Source organism: Lithobates pipiens, unplaced genomic scaffold (genome assembly GCF_037356315.1).
Source record: "Lithobates pipiens isolate NorthernLeopardFrog02 unplaced genomic scaffold, aLitPip1_a1.2 Scaffold_8, whole genome shotgun sequence".
Lineage (NCBI taxonomy): Eukaryota > Metazoa > Chordata > Amphibia > Anura > Ranidae > Lithobates > Lithobates pipiens.
Window position 1 is genome coordinate 200151105 of NW_027507903.1, and position 13461 is coordinate 200164565.

A 13461-nucleotide genomic window follows, 5' to 3' on the forward strand; every position below is an offset into this window, starting at 1 on the left:
AACTAGAAGCTGATTGGTTACTCTCCATATCTGCTCCACTCTTAGTACATTCCCCTAACATGTGTGTAATGAGTATTGTTATGCCATGTGACACTATACTGTACACAGCCATCTGTTCTCTCTTATGGAAGCCGATCGTGTATGATAGAAGTCTCTTTACATCAACCAGCTTTGACGATCGTACAGATGATCACACACGGCGCTGTACAATCCTACACCACACATGGGCGGAGTCTTCTCCCGCGACCCGCCCGCCTGTCACTGGAGAGACCTGTCCCCGCCCCCTGTTCCCCTGGAGACGCCGGTGACAACACATCAGCCTGGACTGTGAGCTCGGTAAGAGGGTTACACATGGGGGTCCGATGTACAGGGGGGACACTGCGACACACACTGGACGATATTCTCATTGACTGTCTAGGAGAATGTGAATGCTGATGACACTGAATGGGGACTGAGCAGTAGATAGGACACCATGGATGGGATCATTTCCACATAAAGACTCAATTTCAATGATGGCTTCATCGTTCCATCTCCCAATTCAATTCAGAGGTCTGTTTGCACCCCTGATATGTCATCAAAGCGCAAAAAAAAAAAAAAATTGTAAAAAAAAAAGAAAAAAAATTTAAACAAAAAACAAAAGTAAATAAAAACTACTGACACCAGTTGCAGAACTACCAGGGTCCGGTCCGGGCCCTGGCCGAGAATCAGGGGAGCACTTTATGATTTCTTGCACCAAGCCCTGGAGTTCCACCACTGTGGGAGCCCGGGGGAGGATCGGTCAGGACGCTTTAAGTCCACTTTGACATTGAGGCGCTTTTCAGGCGTTTTAGCGCTAAAAATAGCACCTGAAAATAGCCTTTCAAGCCACCCCAGTGTGAAAGCCCGAGTACACCCCACTCCCAAAACGCCCTGCCCTCGCATAGCGCTGAGCTGAAACGAGTGGCGCTTTACCGCTAGCAGGGGGGGGGCTTTAGTTTTTCTATATTTTTTAATGAAACGCATTCGCTTATACCTTGTGATGGTATATAGAATATGGTTCCACACTGTGTGTTTTTATAGCTCAGTTGAATTGCTGTTTGTGAGTACCCACCTTTTTATGAATTTTATTATTTATTAAATGTCATTGGTAATGCACTAGTTGTGCGCACCTTCCATTTTTTTTTTGCACGCATGTAAAAATCTGAGTTTTGGCCATAAAATTACTTAAAGTGATACTAAAATCACATGTTATATTTTCCTGCTCTGTGCAGTGGTTTTGCACTCCACCTCTTCTCGGGTCCCTTGCCGGTGCTCTTGGCCCCTCCCTCCGGTTTAGTGCCCCCACAGCAAGCAGCTTGCTGTGGGGGCACCAGAGCCGAGCCGCAGCTCTATGTGTTCAGACATGGAGCCGTGGTTCTGCCCCCCCCCCCCCACTGGCTAAATTACTTTGACCGCAGCAGGAGGCAATAGCGCTGCTGCTGTGTCTCAGCCAATCAGGAGGGAGAAGTCCCGGACAGCCGAGGCACGCGTGCAACATCGCTGGATCGAGATGGGGCTCAGGTAAATATTAGGGGGGTTGAGAGGGTTGCTGCACGCAGAAGTTTTTTATTATCCTAATGCATAGAATGCATTAAGATAAAAAAAACCTTCTGCCTTTAGAACCAATTTAACCACCCAGAATATTATATATTTTCTGAAAGCAGAGACCCTGTAGAATAAAAAGATGGTAGTTTCAATGTTTAATGTTGCACAATATTTGCGCAGCTGTTTATCAAACGCATATTTTCAGGAAGAAATTTAATAAAATTAATTTTAGTGCAAACACACACACAATATACTACCTAGTTTTTAGTAAAATATAAAATATGGAGTTGTGTCAAGTAAATACCAAACACATCAAGTCTTAAAATTGCATATGCCTGCAAAAAACGATGGTACCCAAAGTCTCCAAAGGCAACCCTTCAAGGACAAAGTAGAAAAATAGCTGGCAACTGCAATCCATAAGAATCATTTATTGGCACATGTAGGAAAACAAAAAATCAGATGCGTTTTGGCTGGAAAGCCTTGGTCTTCTTGGCAGTGACCAAGGCTCTCCAGCCGAAACGTGTCTGCTTTTTTTTTTATATGTGCCAATAAATTATTCTTATGGATTGGAGTTGCCAGCTATTTTTCTACTTTGTCTACCTATTTGGGTGTTGTCTGGAGGACACCGCAGACTGAGCACCCACCTGTGGGCTCTGCCCTGCCTGTTGGTATTCCCGTTTAGAGCGCTGCACCATTCTGTTTGTATGACCCTTCAAGAACCCCTACTACTTATCAGTTTAGAGTTAACTACGAGACATGGTGCTTTTTTTTTTAACAAACCACCATGTGATGGCATTGGGCAGGTACTTTTTTTGGAGACATTAGGGGTCTTTTTGACCCCAATGTCTCCCCTTCCCTCCAAAGCAGCTAATCAAGCACAGATCTGATAACTTACATGATTCTCTGGCTATATCAGCCAGAGAATGATAGCTCGGAAACCCAAAGGGACAAAATCATTGTCACTTCTCGCTTCATTGACTGCAGAGGAGATTGAGGATTGGATGTTCCTCAGTCTCCTCCCATTTGCCGTCAAATGTAGTCCTGTCCTATCACCTGTGCCCACTCAGCCCCCATACTCTGCCACCTGTCCTATCACCTGTGCCCACTCAGCCCCATACTCTGCCACCTGTCCTATCACCTGTGCCCACTCAGCCTCACACTTTGCCCCCTATCTTATCACCTCTGCCCACCCAGCCCCACACTCTGCCTCCTGTCTTATCACCTCTGCACACCCAGCCCCATACTTTGCCTCCTGTCTTCTCACCTCTGCCCACCCAGCCCCACACTCTGCTTCTTGTCCTGTCACCTGCGCCCACCCAGCCCCATACTCTGCCTCTTGTCCTATCACCTTGCCCACCTAGCCCCATACTTTGCCTCCTGTCCAATCACCTGTGCCCACCCAGCCCCACATCCTGGGGGGACCAAAATTGGCAAGTAAGCCTTCTGCACATTGAACACCTACCTATCTCTCTTCTTCCTCCTCTCACTTTCTCTCTTGTGGTTGCAGGAAAGATAATTGCATTGTCTACGGCCTGCTGTTTGATCTGCAGTTGACATGGTGCTGTGCATGTTATGACCCCAACCATTTGATGGCTTGACAAGTCGATTGAGAGCACAAACAATTGTATGTGTTGAATGTAACTGTTTTAGCAAACCGTTAACTTGGTGGGTTTAGTTCCATTTTAATTTCTATATCAGCATAAATGCCCACAACACTTTCTACTGATGTTGGACTTCAGTAAACAGCCATCTTGAAAGTTAAGTCGGAATGCTGTTTTTTTTTAACATTTGTATTTCCAAGGTGTCACTGTTCAGCCAAGCGCAGAAGCGCCGGCCCTACAGATGAATTATATGAAGTTTGTGCAGTGTAGTCCAGTGCAATACATGATTGATTCTTCTCCATGAAATCAGTTAGCCAAGAGTGTCTTGTGATGCCCAGGAACATGAGCCTATATTTTTTGAATTTGCTAAAATTGCCATAATGGGCAACTGGTATCTAATGTCTGTGAGAAACGTTTGACCTGCCTAATTTTTAACAGATTTAGCTGGATGTATATGTCTAAATTTGTCAAATCAATATGTGCATTATCCAAGCCATGCTCACGTGAGGATAAAAGAAGGATAAGTTCAATACTCACATTCATGGGCATTTTGAATGGCCACATGCGTACCCTACTAGGTGACATTTAATGATTCTAAAGTGACCACATCAGCTTAATAATGTTACCATCAATAAATGTCACCTAGTAGGGTACACATGTACCTAGCTTTGCCATGTCCTGATGGAGGTCCCAAGGCTTTTGACATTTTTATACCAGATGTGTAATATACAGTTTTTACTTATGCAGGTCAGGGGACATGTTTTTCCCCTTGCTGTGTCAGTGCACTGATTTCTTCTTTAAACTGATAAATACTTTGATCTATACTGAAGTTAAATATGTAAATGCTACTCCTTGATTTATCTACGAGAAGAGAGTTGAAAAAAATTTGATGAATAGTTGATCTTATGAATCACTAATAACACATACATATAAATACATACACAATAAATAAATACAAAGTGTTAATTAAACAGTGCTGTTAAATTGTTACTGAAAGATTGTATCAAACAATTAGGGTTGTTCTTTTTCAGTTTTATTAGCAAATATGTTTTTGAAATGTCTCATGTGGTTTATTGATTAATAACAATGCCTTGTGTACTGTAGTTACACATTTGCAGTATACTGGCAGTCTTTTGCATTGACCTAGTGTAAGATTATTTTTTTTTATCATGTTAAATTCATGCATGCCATGAAAATGTATGTGTATTTATTACTAGTTTATTACAATTCAAAGAGGTTACAATACTTTCCCTGGAAAGGCCCTAACTTTTATTTCTTGCCTGAAGGTCAGCGCTATTTTTGTTCAGGTAGCCAGGCCCAGAGATGACACGGTTAGATAATGGTTGTAATGCCTGTCGGGGGGGAGGTTTGGAATAGGGTTGAAGAAAGGGCCTCAATTGCTGATGGCAGTGTTTTTTGCTGAAGTCTGATTGGTGTGTAGTACTGTTTGCAAGATATAGAATACTTGTCATTTATCATAGTTGGCATTTTATAACTGCACCTTTTATGCCCTGTACACACAGTCTGACATTCCGATTTTTTCCAACGGATTTTGGTCCAAACTTGTCTTGCATGCACACGGTCGCACAAAGTTGTTGGAAAATCCGATCGTTCAGAACACGTACGACGGGACTATAAAGAGGCCAACAGCCAATAGCTTTCGTCTTGTACTTTATTCTGAGCATGCGTGGCACTTTGTGCGTCGGAATTTAAACGATTGGATTTTGTTGTTGGAAAATTTTAGATCCAGATCTCAAACTTTGTGTGTGTCGGAAATTCCGACAGAAAAAGTCAGATGGAGCCCACACATGATCGGAAATTTCTGACAACACAATCCGATCGCACATTTTCTGTTGGAAAGTCCGACCGTGTGTACAGGGCATTACAGTTAACCTTTCAAGTGGTTGTAAACCTCAGAAATGAAATATGAACAAAGCATATCCTTCTATAGTATGTACTAAATGTCTCAATTAAGAGCTTCATTCCTCTGCTATAAGCATGAATCCCTTCTGACAAGTTTTCCTGACACCAAGAGAAAAGGGTGACAGGGGAGGGATCTCCAGCATATTGATAGCCTCAGCTCTGTTTCTGTGAGCTGTGTGTGTGTGTGTGTGTGTAGGCTGGGGGGGGGGGGAGGGGGGTGTCTCTTCCCTCCAATCCGCTTTCAGAGCTCTCTTCACTTAGTATCTTTTCACACTGGGGAAGTGGGTCCGTTAGCAGTAAGGCACCGTTGGTTTAAGCAGAGCTTTACCACTGTTTAAGCAGCACTTTTCAGCCGATAGCAAAGGGGTTAACAAGGAGTTAAAAGTGCATGTATTGTGGCGCTTCCGAGTCGCTATTCGGGTGCTTTGGAAGTGCTGCCCATTCATTTCAATGGGCAGGGCTGGTGTAGGAGAGCTGGAGGAGCTATAGAGACCCACAGAACAGGTGGGAGAATCTGTCCACAAGATAACTATTAGTCATGCACTCCACAAATCTGGCCTTTATGGAAGAGCGGCAAGAAGAGAGCCATTGTTGAAAGAAAGCCATAAGAAGTCCCGTTTGCAGTTTGTGAGAAGCCATGTGGGGGACACAGCAAACATGTGGAAGAACGTGCTCTGGTCAGATGAGACCAAAATTGAACTTTTTGGCCTAAAAGCAAAACGCTATGTGTGGTGAAAAACTAACACTGCACATCACCCCACACATACCATCCCCACCATGAAATGTGTTGGCAGCATCATGTTGTGGAGATGCTTTTCTTCAGCAGGGACAGGGAAGCTGGTCAGAGTTATTGGGAATATGGATGGAGCCAAATACAGGGAAATCTTAGAAGAAAACCTGTAAGCCCCTGTACACACGGTCGGAGATTTCCACAACCAAATCCGTCGGATTTTGCCCGTCGGATTTTGTCCGTCGGATCTTGTCCGAAACTGTTGCATACACACGGTTGGACAAATTTGGCAAAAAATACGATCTTTCAGAACGTGATGACGTAATTTCGTTACGATGGGACTACATTCAGGCTAGTAGCCAATAGCTTTGATGTAGGAATTTGATCTGAGCATGCGTGGCACTTGGTCCGATCAAAATTCTCTACACATGATCGGAGTATGTCCGATCGGCCCAGTTGGTCGAGAAATATTTCCAACATGTTGGAAAATTGACGGATATTCCGACGGAATCAGTCCGATGCATACCACTCACAGTCGGATTATCCGACGACACGGTCCGATAGGACACATTCCGACGGATTCTCCGACCGTGTGTACAAGGGCTTAGAGTCTGCAAAAGACTTGAGACTGGAGCAGAGGTTCACCTTCCAGCACCACAACAACCCTAAACATACAGTCAGAACTAACATGGAATGGTTTAGAACTTTAGATCAAAACATATTCATGTGTTAGAATGGCCCAGTCAAAGTCCAGACCTAAATCCAATTCAGAATCTGTGGAAAGACTTGAAAATTGCTGTTCACAGAGGCTCTCCATCCAATCTGACAGAGTTTGAGCTATTTTGCAAAGCAAAAAATGTCACTTTCTAGATGTGCAAAGCTGGTAGAGACATCCCCAAAAAGACTTGCAGTTGTAATTGCAGTGAAAGGTGGTTCTACAATGTATTGACTCAGGGTGGCTGAATACAAATAAACACCACACTTTTTACATATTTATTTGTAAACAATTTTGAAAAACATTTATCATCTTCCTTCCACTTCACAATTATGTCCCACTTTGTATTGGTCTATCACAAAAAATCCCAATGAAAATAGGATTTTTTTAAACCGTTTACCTGTAAAATCCTTTTCTTGGGATTACATCAGGGGACACAGAGCTCTATTCATTACATCATGGGTTAGATAGCCACCTTCAGGTGTTGGACACTGGCAACCCTACCCTAATTGTAAGGAGAGTTCCTCCCCTATATAACCCCCTGTATGGAAAGTACCTCAGTTTTGTAGCAAAGCAATAAGTATCACGATGCATATATATTCATAAATCCCAAGAGGGGTAGGGAGCTCTGTGTCCCGTGATGCAATCCCAAGAAAATCCTATTTTCTTGTTCATACATCATGGGACATAGAGCTCTATTCATGACATCATGGGACGTCCCAGAGCAATGCCCAAATTGAGGGGAGGGAGACAGATCAGACATACACTGCTGCTTGCAGTACACTGGGCCTGAAAGTGGTATCCTCATGCCCCCTTACATCCACCTGATAAAATCTAGTGAATGTATGGATCGAAGACCAAGTTGCAGCCTTGCAGATCTGAGCCATGGAGGCCTGGTGATGCACTGTCCATGAAGCATTTACTGCTCTAGTTGAGTGCACCTTAACTTGAAAAGGAAGAATCTTATTTTCCAAATCATAGGCCTGAACAATAACTTGTCGAATCCACCTAGCTATAGTGGACTTTGTAGATACAGTATGCATCTTTGGTATCTATTGATGCCAGGAATTCAGCCCCCTGAAGGCTGGATAGACTCCATGCAGAACAAATGAATGTTTAGGAACTGATTTAGGTCCTTTAGATCCAGAATGGGTCTGACATCTTTGTTTGGTTTCGGGACTGTAAAGAGGTTTGAATAAAACCCAGAGCCTTGCTCCTCTGGAGCCACCTCCATGATCACCCCTTGAGACAACAGGTGATCCAAAGCCAGAAACAATGATCTCCTTTTTTCTGGGTGCTTGGGAACACTCTACAAAAGAAGACGGGATGGTGGACATTCCCAAAATTCTAGCTTGTACCCAAGAGATACTGTGGAGGATACCCACTTGTCTTGAATCTCTTTCTGCCAAACACCTGAAAAACCCAGAAGCTTTCCCCCCCACTCGGCCGAGCAGGGGCACCCCTTCACGAGGAGGCTTTGGGATTCTGCTTAGCAGACCTTTGACCCCAAGGCTTCTTTTGCACATGGGCTTGGATTTGGACCTTTCCTCTTGTACTGGGCTGGGAAGGCCGTCACTACTGCTCAGAGGCCGAGGTACTCGGAGCTGAGGAGAGAGAACATTTAAAAGAAGGACGTCTTTCTTTTTAACCGGCAATAAGGTGGTCTTGCCACCGGAAATCTTCTGAATATATTTATCCAGATTATCCTCAAACAAGCATTCCCCATGAAACAGGAACCCAGCTAAATATCTTTTGAATGAGGCTTCAGCCGCCCTATGTTTAAGCCAAAGAGATATACGCATGTGTACAAGCAGGAGTGTAAGGTGGGATGCTTGTTGGAGAGAATCTATAATCACATCTATTGCAAAACATAAGGCCCTTGGAAGGGCTGCATAGTCTTGAACTTGTTCATCAGGAAGAAAATTACCTGCATCACCTGCTCCTTCAAATATTGGCACATACCAACTGCTGCAACAGTGCCAACCATGGCAAAAGAGGATTTAAGTAATGATTCCAGCTTTTTGTCAGTTGGATCTTTAAACACCTGAACATTGGCAAAGGGGACAAGTTAGGCTTTTGTTCACACAAGAAATAGCAACATCAATTGCTGGCACACTCCATTTCTTGGCAAATTTTTCCTCCATAGGGTAGAGCAGGGAAAATTTCCTAGGAGTAGAAAAAGATTTATCAGAGTGAGCCCAACCATCATACAATCGTTTTTCCATTAATGGATGGATGGGAAAGGAAAAAGCAGCCTGTGAAGACTTACAAGATCCAAGGGATGAAACAGGGGACACAGCTGGTTCAGTACAGGGCAAATTGTATGTGGTACGCCCCACCTCTGTATAGTATTGTATCTGTAGCCTGAGAGCCTGCAAGGTAGAAGAGAGCTTCTCCTCATCCCCTGATTCGTCCTACTGCTCATGATCCTTGTCCCCCGACAATGTTGTATCATCATCAGACTGCTGATCGTCTGATAGGGAACCCAGAGCAGAGGAAGGATATCTACCCCTTTTCCTGCTATCTGCTAAGGATGCTGTGATAAAAGCAGTAAGCCTTTGTTCTAAACCACCCAATGCTGCCTCTATAGCATCTTCAATGACATATGCGGGGCTGCAATATTGGTAGAGACAGCAATTCCTGAAAGCGGTGATGGCTCACCCTGCATGGCTGCCTCCAGTCCCTACAGGCATGTCTAGAGTACCCAGACGGTGACTTCTTGGTGCTCTTTTTACCTGCCCCTGAAAACCTTTTGTGGGGTGACATAGTCCTATGCTAACAAAGCAGAGGTACTAAAATCAATTGCATACACTGTTGTGCCTAGCTTACAATAGTAATGTTTCCTTAGATTGCACAACCTGATGCTGAGTAGGTGTCTAGGTGTGCCTGTATCCGAACCACATGAGAGCTTATGTGCCCCAGCTCTGTGTCCTGCCGCTTACAGACTCTTGGCGGCCTGGGCTCTTTAAAACAAGCACCTCGTGCCTGCACAGTGAGTCGCCGCGCACGCCACATGTGCATGGCGCTCGCACACCCCCCCTCCTTCCCCGCTATTTTCACCGTAAAAGCATGCTGTAGGGGCAATATGGTGGCGGCCGGGAGCGAGTGGGGAAAAAAGACCGGAGACTACTCAGGGACCCCAAGACTGTGTAGGATCTCCTTATCATTTGAGTGGCAGAGCCTGCAGCAGAGGAGGTGAGCGACTGACAGATCGGCTTCACTGAGCTGTATATCCTGGAAGCATGTAAGTAACACCAGGTATGCCTCTTACTCCCTCTAGTGGCGGAAAACAGGTAAGACATACAACAACTCAAAAAAGCTAATCCTTAAGGTATTTACCTAGGATTGCTTCACTTACCTTATCCCCGCCTCAGGATACTGCTGAGAACAGACCCAACCTTCACCCATCACGACAGGTAGTGTTGTGCCAACCTTCAGGGATCTGGGTTCCTACTTACAGGAGCCTCTTACCTGCACCTGTAGAAGACTCTACCAGAAAAAAACTTTGCGCATTTAATATATATGCTCAAAAGTACTGGATCCCAGAGCCCAGTCCTCAGAGAGAGACATTACAGGCAAACCTTGTTTCTTCTTTTACGGGGCCCAGGTACCACCCATCTTAGGCGACATAGATTGATCCGAGGTATGGATCCGGTTGTGTAGCTCCTAGAACCCCCGCAGGGACCTTCAAACAGAACTTTCTTCTAAGCACATCTTGCATCTTGACCAAACACCTTAGACACTGGCAAAAAAACAGAGGTACTCTCCATATGGGAGGGGTTATATAGGGTAGGAACTCTCCTTACAATTAGGCCGCGTACACACGCGGGGACTGTTCGCTCAACTTTGTCCGGCGGACAGTCTGACGAACAAAGTTTTTCGGAAATTCCGTAAAACTGTCCGCTGAAACTTAGTTTGAACGGACAGTCCGCCCGTGTGTAGGCTTGTTCGTCAAACTAAGTTCCGCGCATGCTCAGAAAGGATTTACACGGCGAAGGTTGCATTGCAGTGTATAGGACGTCGTATTTCTAGTTCCGTCGTACGTGCCGTTCACGTCATCGCGCAAGTTTCAGCGGACTGTTCGTTCGTCGTGTGTGGCCAAGTCCGTCCATGCTAATTTTGAGCGGACTGTCCGCTCAAACTGTTTGACGAACAAAGTTGGGCGAACAGTCCCCGCGTGTGTACGCGGCCTTAGGGTTGCCAGTGTCCAACACCTGAAGGTGGCTATCTAACTCATGATGTAATGAATAGATCTCTGTGTCCTGTGATATATGAAGAAGAAATACATTTACATTTTTGGTTGTAACATGACAAAATGTGTAAAATTTCAAGGGGTATGAATACTTTTTTAAGGCACTGTATAACTTATGTAGGAAGCCAGTCACTTCACTGGGTATATGGAAGGGTTTACAACCACTTTAAAGTAAATCTGGGAAGTAAAGAAGTCTGCATACTAAAGTTGGTACCTCCAAGTGCCATCATACACAATACAAGCGGAGCACCCCCAAACCATAGAAAATGGGGCTTTGCGATGGGGAACAGTGACTAGCTCAAACCCTAAACTTTTTCAACTTTCTTGCCCTTTTGCTAACCCACCACTGTTATGGGTAGCCTTTCCAACCAACATCAAGACAGGAAGGAGCGCAAGTACCAGGAACCATGGGGCGTTATTTCTATTTTCTCATCAGAGTACCCTTCTTTTCTGGAATCTGGTTTGCTCCACAAATAACAGAAAGTATATGCAGTAGGTGGCTGCAACAGTAGATAAGATGTTTTGACCACAGACTACTTTACATTGTTGGATGTATGTAATGCTCTTTTTAGAAATCTTTCATAATGTTTTCTTTTTTTTTTCTTTTTTATTATAGACTTGGGATAAATCTCATAAATTTAAAGAAAACCCAATAACCTAAGATGGAACATTCAGGTCAACCACCTGAAAGCACAGATGTAGGTCTGCAAACTGATGATGAGATCCAAGAAACTGCAGTTCATGATCTTGGTGAAGACATGGCTACCTCTCTACCATCTGTAAAAGATGAGGCAGCTTTTCAGGAACAAGACCAACATTTCAGTGCTCAGAGTAAAGGGGTACAAAGCATTGACGAGCAACCGCACACTGAAGAAAGTCAAAATAGGCAAGAGGATTTACCTACCAGTCAAGACATTGTCAGCACAGGTGATGAACCACCTGATTCAGACATGTCAGCTGAAAAGCAATATAAACAAGAGGCTGAACCTACACCACTAGACGATGTTATAGATCAAGCTTTAACAAGGCAGCAACATATTGGGGATCAGACTGCATCAGAGCTCATTGCTGATTTGCCAGCAGCAGAGCAGGTGCCAGAGACAATGCATGAAGACCATATACAAATCTTAAATGATACAGTGGCAGACGAGATTACAGTTTCACAGAGAGAAGAGGAGGAGCCATCTACAGAAAAAGATGTATTTGAAAAAAAAATATCTTCAGATATAACCAGTCCAACAGCAACAGGTAGTTTATTTGAATGGAATTTAACTGCCTCACTTTAAAGTGGCCAGTAATGTCAAAAAATTCTGATTTCTTGGCCATTTTTTAGAGAATATGAATGATAACACAAAAAGTGTTTGGATGAAAATATTTATTATCAATCAACTGTGTTTACTCTTTTTAAATCATAATGACAACAGAAACTAGCCAAATGACCCTGATCAAAACTTTAGATACCCCAGTTCTTTTTTTTTGCAAATTTCTTTTTATTGGTTTTTGTATAGTACAAAAAAGAGAAATAAAATGATTTTATCCGCAGGGCAGGAATTATAACCACCATAACATAACACCCCCCCATCTCCCCCCAATACAGGTTCACGACCGCGTGAGCAAATCCGCCCTCTCGGATGCAAAGTCCATAGAACAATAGGGGTACACATACCAACATCATATTAAAAACATTAATATAGCAACTGTACAGTTCTCATAGTAAGGAGTCCAGCAATCATCTTCACACACAGCCATTAAAACAGCAGTCAGTCCCTGAATAATCCCAGTGGGGATGCAGAAACAACAGAGACTTATGCCGGCCATACACGGTTCGAATTTCGAAAGAATTTTCTTTCGAAAATCGTATCTAAGAATTTTCGTATGAATTTCGCACCATTAGTGGGCTGCAGCAACAGCCGATTTTCGTGCGGAAATAAAATTTGAGGAATCAGACATGTTGGAAATTTTTAGAAAAACAAACGATTTTCTAATCAATGATGGGAGAATCGTGCGAGAAACGTAATAAGAAAAGAAAATGTACGGAGATAAAAGAAAATGTACGGAGATAAAAGAAAATGTACAGAGAGAAAAGAAGATTCCCAGAAAAGAAAATTCTTTTCTGTAGCAACATGAGGTGAAATTGAAGGCTTGGTCGGCCGGATTTCGAAAATCAATGGTGGCATCATCGGATCACAAAAAAAACCGAATTTTCTGATTTTGAAAAGAAAATTTGTTCGAAATTCGACCGTGTATGGCCTGCATTATACTCAATATCCAGGCCCAGGCACACCTCCCCTTCCAGCTCAGTGAAGTCTTTAAAGTCATTAGGCTACAGAAAGATCGCTGTCCAACCAAATTTTCCAAACTTTGTCAAATTTCCTCTGACATCCTCTGCTCAGGTATGCTGCTCTATAGAACAGAATCGCTTTGTTTACAAGCCGTTTCCAGTATGACAGTGATGGCGTCACAGGTTTTTTCCAATAAAGGATCAGTGCCTTACACGCATAAAACAACAACAGGCTAAGTAAGGTACGTTGGGCCCTGGTAGGTGCCAAGCCCCCCACCAAACCCAGTAAGCATGTCGCCACTGTCAAGGGCACAGGTATAGATGTAATCTCTCTGATCTATCTGATCTCCTGGCAATGCCAAAAGGCGTGACTAAAATTGGCCGGGGACAGTGAGC

General features: G+C 43.7%; 1 protein-coding gene across 1 annotated transcript in view; it reads left to right on the top strand.

The window, feature by feature from the left end:
- Window positions 1–205: 205 nt before the first annotated feature.
- Window positions 206–13461, top strand: part of IQUB (IQ motif and ubiquitin domain containing) — a 68239-nt gene continuing 54983 nt past the window's right edge. Inside the window, exons 1-2 of the mRNA XM_077473587.1 lie at window positions 206–336; window positions 11401–12032. Of these exons, the coding sequence (XP_077329713.1) occupies window positions 11447–12032 (586 nt within the window). The 5' untranslated portion in view covers window positions 206–336; window positions 11401–11446. The remainder of the gene's footprint in view (window positions 337–11400; window positions 12033–13461) is intronic.